General features: G+C 41.9%; 1 protein-coding gene across 2 annotated transcripts in view; it reads right to left on the bottom strand.

Moving 5' to 3' along the window:
* Window positions 1–16,698, bottom strand: part of LOC121091939 (protein only RNase P catalytic subunit) — a 53,230-nt gene extending 36,532 nt beyond the window's left edge. The window contains exons 1-4 of one of the 2 annotated variants that reach the window (XM_040602261.1): window positions 16,574–16,698; window positions 14,633–16,036; window positions 12,298–12,345; window positions 7,114–7,246 (exon numbers count right to left, since the gene is read on the bottom strand). In XM_040602261.1, coding sequence (XP_040458195.1) covers window positions 7,114–7,246; window positions 12,298–12,345; window positions 14,633–15,633 — 1,182 coding nt within the window. In that variant the 5' untranslated portion in view covers window positions 15,634–16,036; window positions 16,574–16,698. Of the gene's footprint in view, window positions 1–7,113; window positions 7,247–12,297; window positions 12,346–14,632; window positions 16,037–16,363; window positions 16,514–16,573 lie in introns of those variants that run through there. The other variant, XM_040602260.1, reaches the window with a different exon arrangement.
* Window positions 16,699–16,727: the final 29 nt, after the last annotated feature.

Here is a 16,727-nt window from a genome sequence, read left to right as displayed (position 1 = left end):
AGGTAATGATCCTAGAGGTCATCTCCAAACATGTGGAAGAAAAGGTTATCAGTAGCCACCATCGATCCACCAAGGGGAAACCACATCTGACCAACCAAATAGCCTTCTGTGATTGTATGACTGGCTGGGAAGATCAGGGAAGGGCAGTGGATGTTGTCTACCTTGACCTCAGCAAAGCTTTTGACAGTGTCTCCCACAATATCCTCATACATAAGCTCGAGAACTGTGGGTTAGATGGGTGGACAATGAGGTGGATTGAGAACTGGCTGAATGGCAGAGCTCAGAGGGCTGCAGTCAATGGTGCAGAGTCCGGCTGGAGGCCTGTAGCTAGTGGCTTCCCCAGGGGTCAGTGCTGGGTCCAGTCTTGCCCAACTCACTCACCAGGGGCCTGGAGGAAGGGGCAGAAGGTGCCCTCAGCCAGTTTGCTGATGATACAGAACTGGGAGGAGTGGCTGGTACCCCAGAGGCTGCGCTGCCACTCAGCGAGACCTGGGCAGGCTGGAGAGCTGGGCGGAGAGGGACCTGATGGAGTTCAGCAGAGGCCAGTGCAGGGTCCTGCCCCTGGGAGGGACAGCCCCGTGCACCAGTACGGGCTGGGGGGGACCTGCTGGGGGGCAGCTCTGCGGAGAAGGACCTGGGAGCTCTGGTGGGCAGCAAGTTGCCCACAAGCCAGCAGTGTGGCCTGGTGGCCAAGAAGGCCAACGGGACCCTGGGGGGCATTAGGGGCAGCGTGGCCAGCAGGTCGAGGGAGGTGATCCTGCCCCTCTGCTCTGCCCTGGGGAGGTGCATCTGGAGTGCTGGGCCCAGTGCTGGGCTCCCCAGTTCAACAGGGACAGGGAGCTGCTGGGGAGGGTCCAGCAGAGGCTACGGAGATGATGATGAGGGGACTGGAGCATCTCCCTGATGAGGAAAGGCTGGGAGAGCTGGGCCTGTACAGCCTGGAGAAGATGGAGAGGGGATCTTGTCACTGCCTCCCAATATCTTAAGGGCGAGGGCCAAGAGGATGGAGCCAGGCTGGTTTCAGTGGTGCCCAGTGATGGACAAGGGGCAACGGGCACAAACTGCAACTCAGGAGGTTCCATCTGAATGTGAGGAAAAACTTCTCTGAGGGTGACTGTGCCCCGGGACAGGCTGCCCAGAGAGGCTGTGGGGTCTCCTTCTCTGGGGACATTCAAAACCCACCTGGACACATCTCTGTGCAACCTGCTGTCGGTGAACCTGCTTTAGCAGGGGGTTGGACTAGATGATCTTCAGAGGTGCCCTCCAGCCCTGACCATTCTGTGATTCTGTGACAATAAAACAGGTTTAGACAGTGGATTGGAAGAAAGGAATATTCTTGTGTTGCACAGTGGCCTGATTTTACTGCACAACCATTTGATGGCAAAGGAGACCAAGTGACCTGAACAAAATCACAACTCGTTTCTTGCTATATGAATCAAGAAAAGGAGCGTGGACCACCCCAAAAGATCTGACTGAGCTCCAAGAAAGATTCTCTAACACTGAGGTAATTGAGGGAAAGAAATACACACTGAATTTATAATGTTTTCATCTAGATCTAATTCTTGCTGCTGAGGAAGCAGCTAAGTCTTTTATCCTCCTGCCAAAAGACTTTCTGTGCTTGTTTGCTTCCATTATCAGGAGCCTCTGGGGTAAGGGAAGATGCAAGAGAAGCCTTAGAGAAATTCCAACTGCCTTTGTTTCTCACCACCCATTTCCAGTTCGGTCTCCCCTCTTCCCCTCCTTTTCCTTCCTCCCAAAAGTTCCCTCCTCTCTAGCAAATCATATCACAAGAGAAGTGTTAACATCCACCCTGAATTAAATGGAGACAGGAGGACAGAAATAAGCAGGAAAAAGGCTGCAGTTTGGGCTGCAGTGCTCTCAGACTCTGAGCACTCTGCTACTGCAATTGTCTCAACATCCATCATAAATCATTACGTGTCTTTTTTCTATGCTTACTTGACCCACAAGACTGAGCAGTGGATCAAGCTCTAAGGCTAGTGTTCTCTATAACCCCAAAACTAACTCTAGGTCTAGTCAAACCAGTGCTACTGAATCAAACCACAGCTAACCCTGAGCCCCACTCAGACCAGCTCTCCTCTGTCCTTCTGGATGTTACAAGATCTAGCAGCAAACCTGGCTTTTAAGGCAATGTAGGATTCTGCCCTACTGAATATTAACCCTATCCTGAGTCCAGTGGCCCATATTTAGCAGAGATCTGGAGGGGGAAAAGCTGTTCAACACTATCTGCAAATGTTGTCTCATCTTTGTAGGCTTCCCTAGACCTATGACCATACATCTTCATGATTCAGAAGTCTTCAAGCTTGATATCAGTGTATTTAATTCTAATTGCAATGCTAACCCTATCCTCACCTACAAGCTAATTATCCTTCCCATAACTAAAAATTTGCCACAAGGCAACAACGGACTTAGTCATGAATCTATTATTCTGCAAACCCAATAGAATTAAACTGTTCAGCAGCGGCCACTCTATAGTCAAACAACAGCTATAAACAAGTTTTTTGATCATTGTTGTTGCAGACTAGGTAACACATTTGTCCTTACCAATGCCACCTCTAATTTAATGGTCTCGCCTAACCACAGCTGTATTAAGTGAGTGCTTCAAGTATTTTAACTCCCAAATATCAGTTCTTACCCTAGTCTTAACCATAGCCCAACACCAAAAGGCTGCCAGGACTTTCTAAATTCAGCAATAACAGGTTCTTCCATCCTTGCCATCCTGAAACCCCAGCCTACCTACAAACCAGTAACTCACACCCATCCAAATATTAGTCATAACTTGCTCACCTAAACCAGCCTCAGCATTCATCCTACTCGTGGTCCTTCTGAAGGAGAGTAAGGAAAGAAGGGGGACAAAAAAAAAAAAAAGTGTGGGGTGGGAGCTAGAGGGTGGGGTGCAAGCTCAGAAATCTCTACAATCTTGAAGCTTAGGTTTAGCCCTAATCCTAACTCTAACTACAGCTCACCACCCCTAACAGAAAGCTTTCAACCCACACTGGCACCAGAAAGGTTTTTGCATCTTGCCAGCACAGCTCTTGCAGAAGCTAGCTCTGAATCCAAGTGCTGTCATTTTAAACCAAGCCTAGCAAAGTGACCTACCCTAGCACAGAACAGACAACACAACTTTCAGACACTCCCACCTAAGAAGAAACCACAGGAATTATTCCTGCTTAAAATAGCCCCCATCCCAGTACAAGGGGCTTTGCAGCATTCAGCAACATGCCAGATTTTTGCACTCCTACAACAGAGGACACTTTACTGGGAATCTGATCCCTTTGCTGCAATGTGGCACATATCTGTGCTCCACAGGAGAAATTCCATCCAGCCTTCTCCTTCCTTCCACATTTCCTCCCTCAATGTTCTTTGCTCCCTGGCAGTGCCATGGAGGAGCTAATATATATGGGAATAGAGACCGAGGAGCTAAACAGCACACACAGCCTGGGCTGTGGCACGCACCATGCACACAGTATCAGCCGATAGCTGGGAAGGGGTTTTCTCCTCTTCAGCCCCTGCCTTCTCAGGAGACATAGCAGGCCTCACAGCATTAACCAGCTTTCTCTTTCAGCTCTGGCAAAGAAGCCATGACATCCAGGTGCATGATGGACAGCCACAATCATCCAGGCATCTCAGGGCAGGTAAGGGTAGCTCACCTTGGAAACCACTCAAGTGCAGGCAATTTAGCTGACTTTGACCACAAGATGAGAGTCAACAAAGCAAGTAGAAAAATGAGATCAAACTGGAAGTTGGGAGTGAAGGCTCTGACAGATGGGGGTGGGGCAGACTGTGTCAGACACAGTCTTGTTAGAGTTTGGAGTACACAGCGTTTTTGAAAGTAATAAACTACTCCAGAACAGGAATGACATATACCCCACAGGGCTTTAGGGCAAATCATAGAGTTGGGAAATATGGACATGTGGAAGAAAACCCAAAGCTTTATAGAAAAGAAAAGGCACCAATCTAAAAGTAAGGGAGAGTGCTTTATTTTCAAGGCTCCTTGAAACAGCACAACCTCATTCAGTTACAAAAATAACACTGAGATGAATGGGTCACTTCCTCTTCCCCCTTCAGGCTCCTATATTCTAGAGGAATATGTAAAATCCCTTCACATCTAGTGTGGGGACTTTACGTGCCCACAAACCCATGTCTTCCTGCCTTCTTGACAGCACATACATATCTCCTATGTGCCTCCTTCCCCCTGCACAGTCCTTTCAGGTTTATCAGGGTATGAAGTAGCCATGAAAGGCATGAAATTACTGCATTTGCTTATCTGAGAGAAATGCCTGGGAGCAGCTGCAACACAGAAGTCACCACAGCAAGTTGATTCTGCCTTTCAGTATACAAATTATATCAACTCAGGCTCAGTAGCATAGCTCCCAACTGAATGCTGTCAGAGTAAACAGGCATCCCACCGAAAACATCATACAGGCATCAGAACAAAAGGTGACAGTCTTGTTACAATTGTTTTCTTTCTACAGCAGTCTGCAATGTTGCAGCTCGCTATATTAGATCGTCATACGACATTCTAACAGGCCTTTCAGTAGTTATGCATAAAAGATCTGAATCGATGTTTATTCTTAATGTATAACAGGTATTTCCTTATCACAGATAATCAGGTTTATAGTTCATGCAAACCATCTTTTCAATGTATTTGTAAATAGTGTTCACTCTGACGTACAAACTTAAGTTGTTTGATTTTCTTTCCTAAAACTAATTACAAAAAAGATTTTTTTTCATCATAGCACAACCAACTACTTTTGCGGAATCCTCAAACCCGAATCTTTGCTCCTATTTTTCTACACTGATCACATTTATTCATAAGTGAGAAAAATAAAAACAAATAGAGCAACAATGGTGTCTGTTGCAAATGTAAGACAAAAGACTATTCCTAAATGGAGGAAGAAAAAAAGAAAGAAAAAAAAGATTCCAAATGCATTACATACTCAAGTTGAAACACTGTTGGAAAAAAGAATGTTTAGAGCTCAAAACAACTCAAACTGCTTCCCTGAATAATCATTTCATTGCAAGAAACACAGATGCACTAAAGAAAACTAGTTAGGAGAAAAGAAGGAATAGAAAACTAAAATGTTTTCTGTTTGAATTGCGGCTACTACAGAAAAGTGACTGACTGGAAAATGGAAACCCCCCTGCTCAGATACACTTGCTTACATCCTATTTTCAGCCTCATCACCTAGTTTCCCCTCTGGAAAACCCTCACTGCAGGAGAATTCACACAGCCTGGCATACCTAAAATGGACAGCATATTTTCATCACCACATGTCTGCTTTCACAGCACAAAGCAACTAAAAAGTCCCAAATTTATTTCTGGAAACCTCTGACACATCACGACACTGTTTTGCCTCTACCCCCACATCCACGCTCAAAATTCACTGAGGGAGCAGATTTTAAGCTGTATGGCCAAGCGTAAACACACCAAGTTCATCTCCATTCAGCCTCTCAGTGACTGCCTCCTGATACAGAACTGGAACGAGGTCATCCTGAAACTAGCAAGTGGGTGGCACCAGAGCTGTACATGACGGAATTTCAGCTATCATATGGACTAACAAAATCTACTGACATCAAAATTTCAAATAATGTATTGAGTCTTTGTTTCATTAGATCGCATTCATTTGATCAATCAGGTTCTCAAACAGGAGTAACATCACTTGCACAGCTGCTCAGCTTGGGCATGAACATCCTGTTACCCAGAACTCCCTTCCTAAATCTACCTGCCTTCAACTGCTACTGCTAATCTAGCCCTGTGTACTTGGCAAATTTGACATTTTCAAGCCAACAGTCACTACAGGGAATAGAAAAGAAAGTTCACAAACTATACAGTTAACCAGTTAAGGAATTATAAAGTTTTCTTGGTTTGCTTCCTTTAATAAACCAACCTCAACCATAATTTTCACAAAGGCTTTCAGAGAACAGATAGAGGTAGTTGTACACTGTGTAATAAAACACATCCTTTTATTTACCTTACAATATTATAGAACACCAGCACCCATTAAATACTTAAACTTACTGCTACATTTTTAAGGATAATTTTATTCCTCTGTACGAATTACCGCTAGATCAGCCAAAAGTCCTGAACTGAGGAGAAAATCTGTGTGGAAATTAGATGTCTAAACAATAGGCTGCAGGTACTAGAAGCACCCCAACGTGAGCTGTTTCAGGTTTCTGTAACTGTTACACACGCACAATGTCTGCCTGCAGAAAGCCTGAAGAATTAAACCCAGCGTCCTCTTCCTTATTTGCTGAACTGGCGTAGAACTGAGGCAAATCAGCTGCAGCAGAGTGACAACTACGCTGCTAAGAGAAAAGCAAAACCACCCTGAGACGTGGTGTGGGCACCATCTAGCGGAGCTCAGCTTCCAGCTGCATCACTACTGCTGAACCCCTAATCTCTCCGCAAAGCGAGCAAGAAACAGAACTGTGACATATAGTGCCTGGGGATTGCGCCCTACGTTTCCATTGACCTTTGAAAAGTTTGATACGCCTGATGTATACTCCAATTATAAATACGAAAGCATAACTTTAAAAGTGAGAGTTAGTTGGTTGATTGGTTGGTTGTGAAAGTTGACTGAACCAAAGGGTAATTGGTTCTTTACTGATTCTGGCAAACAGCTGCCCAACTGAAAAAATCAAACATTCAGAATATGAATGCAAGTTTCAGATATGATACTGAATTTAAGAAATACCAGGACTTCTCTTTTTTGCAAGCTCAAAACACTAGATGTCTTATTTTGTTCTAGTTACTGGGGTTTATTCCATACTTAAAATTTAGCTTTTTAAGGATCAAAAGATTTCCATACCTTTTAAAATTTTTAATATAAAAAAATCACACATGCATTTTAATTATTTCAGTATCCATTAAAGCTGTCTGAAAATATAAGAACAAAGACAATGTGAAAGAGGTCAAGATTTAAACCCATTTTATAAACACAACTGAAAAAGATACCAAAGTATTTTTTTGTATCTAATGGCCTACTAACACTTAAAGGAAAGAAAAAATGGTATGTGGTGTTTTCAAAGTACTTGACCATTAACTATATATTACCCTCCTAGTCAATGAACTTGACAGCGCACAAGACCTACCTGTGGGCTTGTTTTCCTGTAAGTGTCAGTTCCATGTATCACGTCCCTTATTATTCTTTCTCTGAGATTATTATAATCCTCTTCAGTAAGGTTACTATCCTCCAACTGATGGTTGCAAACCGGACACTGTCCACTGTAATAACAGTGAAATGAGAAAACAAAAGGATAAAGGCTTCTAAATAAGAAATACCTTAAATTTTACTAATTTATTGAGTGTGAGCACAATATTTTACAAGAATTCCAACACAGTACAACCATCAGAAAATTAGTTGTATTTTTTCTGGGATGCATCCAAAACCTACTAAACTCACTAGAAATATTTTGATGTGATTTAGTGGGATCAGGATCAAAAATTTAACTCCAGAGATGTTGCAATATTTAGTACTAAAACTCTGCATGAGAGCATGGAAAAAAAGAAAAAAAAAAGTATTTAAATATTCACCAACATTTATTTAGGCTTTGAGAGATCAGGGTTCGATTCTCAACATTACCCCAGATTTCCATATCTCTAATATTTGGAAGTTTCCTTACTACACAGGAAATTTGCCATGGATATATACAGCCCAGATCTCAATATAGGAAGGTGAATGCAGTTGCCCTGCCCTGGCCAGAACATATGCAGTAACTGTAGGCATACTAGTTGAAGATAGCAGGCAGACCATAGAGCCTTGGTCTAGCTGTAAGTGTTGTAAGAAAACACACCAGTAAAATGCTCCACTATTGTGCCACCAACTGCTCCTAAAAAAGCTAAATTATTTATCCCTGGTTTATCAAGATTAGGAATAACCAAACCTGCCATAGCTGTAGGAATAACCTCACCAAAAAGAAGGAAGGAAAGAAAGAAGGAAAAGGTAACATAAATCTGCTGTATGGTTGGAAAGCAAATAATGAGGAAGACTACTGCCTTTGTGCCACTTGTCTCGCTATTAGACTTCCCCTTATTTCTAGGCTAAGACTGTTCAGATCTCTCAAAGGTGGTCAAAGTGAACAGACTGAGTGCACTGTGACTAAAACAGAAATACTGTTTGCTCTGAAAGCCCACAGCAACACTAAGTCACGCTGGCACTACATGCCTGTATGATGCCCAGTTCCACCAGTGATTTTCCAGTATCAGGCTGACTGCACCCAAACAGCCAGTGGCTTTATATTGGTAACTCCTGGTAACTAACCACTAGTTTATTGCTAAGAAACTTCCGTTCCTGCTCTGTGGCACAGGCTAAATATCCTCACATGGATCTAGGAATGTGGACTGCTGCAGATGAAAAACCTCTACAGCTACAGTCAACCAATGCCATCATTTAGTGTTCATTTCCCAGAGCCAGAAACACCACTCCACCATGCACAGCCGTGTCAGTGACTGTACGATTCATGCAGCACCAGGACAGTTTCATTTATCTTTCACATCATCCACTTCTCAGTACTCTTAGTTTCCCTCTTGCAGGGCCAGCAGCTACGATAAGAATTGTGGTTCTACAAATCATATGTTGTTTTGTCTCTGACACATACAAGAACTCTCCACTAATCTGCATGTTTTTAACACTAAAAGAGATTGGATATCCATCATAAAAGATTACAGAACAGAACAATAGGGGGTGTGAAAAAAACAGACCTCAAACTCTTTAGAAGTTTCCTCAAGAAGAGTGCTAACATGTCATAGTAGATCCCAAAAAAACTTCCAGAACAGCACAAGTGAGGCAATGCTACAGAGAACACACAGATCCATGCCAGTCAAGAGGCACAACTTTTTGTCTAACCAACTTAGTGCTACAAAAACTCCCCAGCACAGGAAAAGGCCATTAAAACAAACCACAACCATGAGAACCACATCAACTGCTATGAGTTGGGTTTTTGTTCCTACAGCCTGCTAGCACAGCACATGCATAATTTCAGGATGCAAAACAAGACAGGACTAACTTCCTTGGCCACCTCTGGATTTTTGTATGATCCCCCAGAACAGTATCTTGAGAGAAAGAAAAAACCATATTTTTTAGTATCTCACCTTTTCTGTTGTTTCATGTTCCACAGCCACAACCTCTGCCCTAACACATCATCTGAAGGAAATACAACTGGAACTGTCATCACTTCCACACCCCACTTGTTCATCCTTTCTTTATTGCCTCTCCCATTAGCCCCTATCAACTAAACACCTAACCAATACAATGCACAGTTCCATACCCAGGTCAAAAATGTATGTCATGCATCACTACCATGAACCTCTGGGCCCACCACAGAACCAGTGTGCAAGGTGGGGTAACAGTGGAGGACTGAGACAAAACAACCTGCATCTCTGCGCTTGAATTGCAAACTACACAAACCTCTTTTTTTTCCCCCTGCTACAAACTTAACTGAAGGTTTTGCAGATACTTTCTAATGACAAACCAATGACCTACAAATATACATAGACTTCATGGGCAGACTTGTTGACTTGCACCTCTGATTGTGGGTTAAACCTAGAAACTACATGAAAAAGGAAAAAGAAATAGTCAAATAGGACATCAACATACACTAAGGATATTCACAGTCAGTCTTGTCTGTTCTCAAGCCCTTCTGCAAGAACATTAGACATGAGATCCAGCTTGTATCTTCATAACCAGACTGGACACCCCAGTCATAGTACCAAGAAAATAAGCAGAATCTAGTAGCTTCTCCAAGAGGCAATAAAATGACACTTAGTCTGAATGGGTCTTTGGTTCTTCCCGACAACGACTTTTTTGCCACTTGCTCCCACTTAAGCTTCTCTTATATGCAGGGTATGTTGTTGATGTTTCACATTTTTCCTTTCTGTCTTGCTCTGTTCAGAAGCCTATATTGACCCAGCTGGGCATAGTTTGAACGGAAGGAGTAACCACTCTTCTCGAAATCCATCCAAATATCTTATTTTCACAAGCACAATCTCAGAACTGAATCACAGGATTTGAGCTTTAAGTGTTAAAATGGAACAAGTTATTCTCCCCAGCTGTCTCCACAGAGATATCCTAGAGATGCCAAAGCCAAGTTGTTATTTTCTAAAACCGTGGCAATCAGAAATGTTAAATTCTCCCAATTCTCTAGTATACATTAATGCACATTCCAAAAGCCAAGACTGCATTAATTGCAATGCTGACAGTGCATTTACTAAATCAAAACAGTTACGCATGGAATTCCAACAAAGGACATTCAGTGCTGCATACAAACAATACGCTCCAGGGGCTCAAGCCACTGTGACTACTGCAGGCTTGGCTTACATATTAATATAAGCAATGAGACTGACTGCTCATATAGCTGTAAAGTTACCATTAAATATATCTAATTGCATTAAGGAACTTCACAGTTTGGCAACAGAGAAGGCCTAATGAACCGTCACAAGACTATTTCAAAATCATTAAGCCTAAAGTTTAAGGACCTGTCCCATAGTTAATGTAGATCCTTCTGCAACTACCACTTTCCAATTACTTGACAAAAACAGATCTCCCCACACCCCAACAAGTCAACCCACCCCAACCTATCAACAAGCAAAGCTCCTGAAGCCAGTTTCTTCTTGTGAAATTGCAATGTGGATGCCCAAAGGGACCAGAGGCAAAACAGGCAAAAGAAACACTCATCATCTTGCAAGACTGGGCAAGTCTAATTGCTGCTTTTTTGCAACCATACCTTTCAAATTACCTTGCAAATTTTGTAACTTCTGATTGATCATTTTAGGATTTCATGCAAAGAAATTCCCACACAGAAGCCTTTCACATCTGCAGGATATACAGCTGTGCTTACAGCTACCTGACAATTTAACTACATTTTTGAAGGACTACTTTTCTGAGATAGATTTGGAGTATCATGGCACCTACATACCAAGCGTGAAGTCACACATGCTACAGTAGTTTGAACATAGGCTCAAAAACTTGAGCTGCAGCTTTCTGTAGCTGACCTTGGAAATCCAAAGCTTTTGTAACTCTCAATTTAAAATGGTCCTCAAACGTCAAGGTTTGTATGCAGGGGTTTCAAGCCTCTAATTACCACAGCTCAAAGAAGCTAGGAGCTCAGTGCTAGATAAAGAAGAAAATACCCTGGAAATAAGCATCTGAGATATAACTGCCAGTATTTATACAAAATTAGAATAACCTATGAATAAGCCTAATAAATTGTCAAACTCACTTAGGAAAACATAGCTCTGGATTTTTTTAAACTCAAGACTCGCGTTTTAAGACATCAGTTATGCTAACTACAAAGATGAGTCTAGTAACAAACACCACATGAGTTTCAGAGATACCTTAAGGCCTTTTCCTTAGTTTAGACAGCAAGACAACAAGCTACCTCTTATCCAAGCCAATCAACTTTAGAATCTTAAAACTCTAAAGGCTGAAAAAAAGTTGTCTAGAATTTGGTGAATTATAATACAGTACAGTAACAACACACACGTATTAATAATCAATTTTACGGTGAATGACCCTTACTCTTAAGGCAGTGATTTATGCTGTTCTTTCATAGACTTCAAAGCAACAGACTCTACTTGTGCTTTTACTTCAGACTATGCATCATGGTGTATTTTTATAAACCACCAAAAAACCCCAATAATCCATTGGAGACCTTCTTATAATTAATACATTTATAGTTGCCAAATTGCTACAAAAACAAAGAACCAGGTTTCAGATAGATTAACATTTAATATAGGAATTTACAGGCATTAAGAAAACTGTGCTGTAATAGAAACACATACCCAAGTTATCCCTGTGAAAATCTAACATAAGAATTACCTTGTCTTCTCTAAAAATCAGGTGGGAAGGGAGAAGCCTCCCATCTGTACGAATTAACTGCAGTATGTGAACAGTACCAATTTTCAAGAAGGCATCCATTTACACTTCAAAACTGCTTTGTTAGGTATGTTAAACAATGGTATTATAAAGCCAAGCAAAAAAGTAAGTCTTTAATTCCTAAACAGTAAAATGGCAGCTCTTACTTTTCCCTGTGTTTTTCTGCCTTGGCCCTGCTTAGCCTAACTCCTTTCCAAATCTGCATGTTGGGTCTTGTTTAATGCACAAGAATGAGTTGGAAACTGGAGTTTGGGAAATCGTATGTACACAACAAAGGTTCCTATCCTCAAGAATGAAAATATTTTCTTATATAAGGGAAGCTGGTTTTTACATTTATGAAAGAAGAGTTCAAGATAGTGAGGTGCTGTCTTGATTATTCTTTTAATTAAAGTGTTGCATTTACCTGTCTTTAATGTTGGTCAGGTGTCCTCTCCACTTCCCTCCTGGTATGCTAGTATGTACAGAGGGAAAGATAAATAAAACCATCAGATTCATATTTAACAATACCTGAATAACAGATTAAGAATTATTCTATTTTGGTCAACATTTAGAAGTAAAAGACCAATTATCTACCCTGCAAAGAAAGCATAAAAAGATTCATATATAATTTATCAACGCCCAAAAATATTATATAAAGAACCAGCATTTAACAACATGCAGAGAACTAACACCATCAACCTCCCCAATTTATGTCGTCCTCAAATATTAAGAACCATACAAATAAAGAGGCCGCATTGACAATTTTTAACTTGCTGTCCTACATACATAAACCACCTCACAAACCAGATGGTAAAGCAGGAATCAAGATTTCTATGCAGGTGTCATCCTGAGAGATTAAGAAAAATATGCTCATATCAAAATGAGCTGCATTGAGACTTTCTGACTCCACATCATTATCAGCACCATCACCATCATCGTGCTGGAGTAAACATTCCTTTTTTTTTTACCCACAAGATCCAAACCAGAATAGGTTACAAAATAGGAATACCTATGCCAACATGCAACTGCAGACACTTCTCCCTTTGCGACTGCATTTATTATCATAGGCTGCACACACAGGCTGCGGACTTTGGAACAACCATCCTGATTCTGCCCTCCTTTCGCATCCCTCAAGCTGACACATAATGGTTCTTTTCTTATAAAGACAACAGGCAACAGAAAAATACCGTGATTCTTTGTTGCACACTCAGATCTCTGTATTGAATCTGGCTTTATGCACTAGTACAAGTCAGTGCTGGTCTGCTCTTCAGAAGAATCTTTTTTTTAAACTAACACCTATTCAGTTACACTCACAAGGCATACTCACTTCTGTGCATACTGTACCATCAGTTTCCTTTGTCAGGAAAAGTTACCTCCCAATCTGCATCATCTTTGCAAAACTAACAGTGCTAGAAGTTATCAGATTCTATTTCTTTTTGGGAACTCCATGTAAATTGCTTATTTATTTTCAACACCAGCATATACCACTTCAGCACTAGCAACTGGAACACAAGTAAAACAGCATTTTTTACTAGTTCACAGATAAAAGCCAAACAGCTAACTGATCACCTAGTTTCATTCCCCTATTACAGACTTTGTTTCTTCTTCACATTTGAAACCCCTTCCTTCAAGGAAAAGGCCAACATAGATCTAAAACATGAGTTTACTACAATCTTTCATGAATTGTTCCAACAGTCAAACGGTATTAAAGACACAAACAGGAGTTTGCCTAGCTTCAGCTTGCAGCACTGGTTTGCCATTAAACACAAGCAATATATAGCTTTTCTACATACTCACTACCCCTGCAGTCTCCTTGCCAAGGTCTGTTTTATTATGTTGAGTTTCCTGCACATGCAGCACACACAAGTCCTTCTCTACTCGGTGGGAAAATAGCATCCCATGACAGATTTTCACCCACTAAACCAGTTCATCTTGACTGAAGCCTACTCTGCTCCCTAGCTGTTCCCAGGGAATAGCTAGGGGACAGCAGTATAACCTGTTCTAATAATGGTAGTGCATTTCCACAGCCATATTTTCTGTCCAGGAGGACTAACTTGTAAAAGGGATGAGTAGCTCACATAAATCAAAGTCAACAATTTTAAAAAAAAAAATATCATAGATGGGCTCACATACAGCAGCATCACAAACATGCAACGGGCCCAGATGAACTACACTGTGCACGTGCAGTGTTAACTACTTGTAATTTGCGGAGTCTGACCATCACTATTCATGAAAACAAAGTGCATGGCTTGCTAAATACTGTGCTAAAACAAAGAGCCTATTGAGATTACTCCTCTCCTATTATTCCATACAAAGTCAGCATTTAATCTTCACTTAACCTCAGCTAACTTTGCTACCTCTTTCCTTTAAAGAGAGAAACTATCTAATTTTCAAATAACTTACAACTTTTACACTCTGACAGATTACAGGAAAAACCTTCGCACCTGTCAATATTCCTTACGTACCAACGCCAGAAAGAGATGAAATTGGATATTTTGGATATACAATTTCCTACTTTCTGTACCAAAGAATAATATTTAACAGGCAACATCTTTCAAGAAAAGGTGAAATCAGTAAGAATTTTACACTTTAACAGCAAACTGGAAGCAAAAATAAAATGCATGTTTTCATGATAATGCACGTCTCATGAAGAAGCAACAACCAAAATAAGATATTGATGGATCTTATTAGTGTTCATCTGTGGAACAATCTGAATTCCATTTTCATGAACTGGAGTTTGCTACTGAAACATTATTTACCTTTCAAACCATTGCTTTATACTCTGCATAAATGTTTTGTGAGGGTATATTTGGTTGTCTCTCAAATATAAGAGCATACCAAACAGCTCTTTTTGTAACTCAGCACCTTTCATGCCCCTGCTGAAGTCAAAAAAGGCCTGCAGGATATCCAAGGTTGGGACCAAATCTTTAGCCAACATTTCATGGTAAAGTTCAAATGCAAGGTTCATTTCTTGATGACGGCTGGCTGCTATGATACAGGATTCATAGTTTGCCCGTGAGGGAATCATCGCCTTTTTTACTTCTTCCAAAAGAGTCAAGGCCATTCTCCATTGATCTGAATTACTCAGTCCCCTGATAATAAGGGTATAAGCCCCACTTTCTAAAATCTTAAATCTGATTTTCATTATATCATACACATCACGAATTTCTGTAGTTTTTCCCTGCTGGACACACAACGCCAGATATTTGACCAACAAACTATATGCAATGTCACCGTTACTGTTTGCTACATGGGTCAGCAAGGACTTAGCCACATCAATGGGGCTGTTGCACTTGACCATGCTGTTAAACATCACTTCTTCAAATATTTCAGGTGTTCGAAAGCTATCCTTCAGTCTGTTCCATTCCTCAGCTTGCAAAGGTTTTTCTGGAGGCTGTATGTTGGTAAACTTACGCCTTGACAGAAGTTGACTCATTAACTGCTTCTTTGGAGCTCCAACAGAAGAAGAAAAGTGGACTTGCCTTTCAGATATTTCTTTAGTTTCCTCATCCCATCCTTTTTCTTCTTCATATTCAATTTCAGACCCTTTCTTGGTAGGAAAGCCATCAGTTCCTTTGAGATCCACTGGTAACGCAGTGCTGGAAGATGTTACAAAACTCAAACAGGTAATCTTTTCCCTATTGGGGATGTTGAAAGAGACAGCAAACAGTTTTTGGCATCTTGAAACAGACCAGAATGTACAACATTTCCACAGTAAAGCCTGAAAACTCTGTCGACTAGTTTGAGAAAAGAATGCCATGACATGAAGAAACACCTCACTATTAGCTCACTGTATACAACAAACTTATGAAAGGGAAAATGCAGTTTGTATGGGGATGTTTATCATAAAAGCCCAAGGGCTGTCAAGCTGTATAAGCTTCAGTTTCAAAATGCTTGTTCTACCAGTCCTTTCTGCCTCTTAAAAAACCAAAAACTTGTGAATTTCTTTTTCCACAAAAATCAATTTCTTAGACTGTGAGAACATTCATCCAAAACGAGGATATCTTTCTTTCTAGAGAAGATGCTTTGCAGCTTATAATTTTTGTTTGTTGGTTACAGTAAAGATGAGTACTGAGTTGTTGTATGCAGCCAGGCAATTCTGATGCAGCCAGGTGAAAAGGGTGGGTTTTTTCTTCCTGCCTTCATCCGAGTCAGAAGGTTTCCTAAAAATAAAAATAAACATAACAATGCAATATCATGACCTACTCTGTGTTTTCCTGTCACATTTACAGCTGCATGCCTGCAAACACGAAGTTTAAAGTAACTCAACAATTTCAGGTCAGGAATCTCAACCCTGATCCCTCAAGCAGTCCCAGCACGGGATTCCTACCTCGGTTCCTCATACTTTTCAACCTGTGACAAGCTTCCATTTAACTGGTTTCCCCAATTATAAACCCTTGGTGACACTGCCGCAAAGACACAGAGCAACACCACTGGTGGTAATTTTACAGTGAAATCCCACGCAAACGTTAGGTTATAAATGCAGTTACCGAGAGGTTCACCGGCAGCCGGGCAGGCAGCTGAGGCGGCTCATGAGGAGGCCTCGTGGGGCCTCACGTCGCTTGCCCGGTGCCCGGCGCGCCTGGCCTACAACTCCCAGCGCGCACAGCGGCCCGGCCCTCAGCTGGGGCTGCCTGCCCATCCCCCTTTACCCGCCAGAGCGCAACGAGGCGCAGTCCCGGCGCGGGCCGCACCCTTACCGCTCGGGGCGGGCCTGCCTTGCTCGGGGCGCGGCGGCCGCAGGCGGCGGAGCGGCAGGGAGGCGCTCGCAGAGGAGACGGCCGCACGACGCCCGCCCACGACCACGCCGGAAGCGCGGCTGAGCCCGCGCCTGGACAGGCAGCCAATCGCGTC

The sequence above is a fragment of the Falco naumanni genome, chromosome 7 (assembly GCF_017639655.2).
Source record: "Falco naumanni isolate bFalNau1 chromosome 7, bFalNau1.pat, whole genome shotgun sequence".
NCBI classification, from domain to species: domain Eukaryota; kingdom Metazoa; phylum Chordata; class Aves; order Falconiformes; family Falconidae; genus Falco; species Falco naumanni.
Note: the sequence above shows the minus strand (reverse complement) of the source record. Positions and strands in the feature narration are given on the sequence as shown.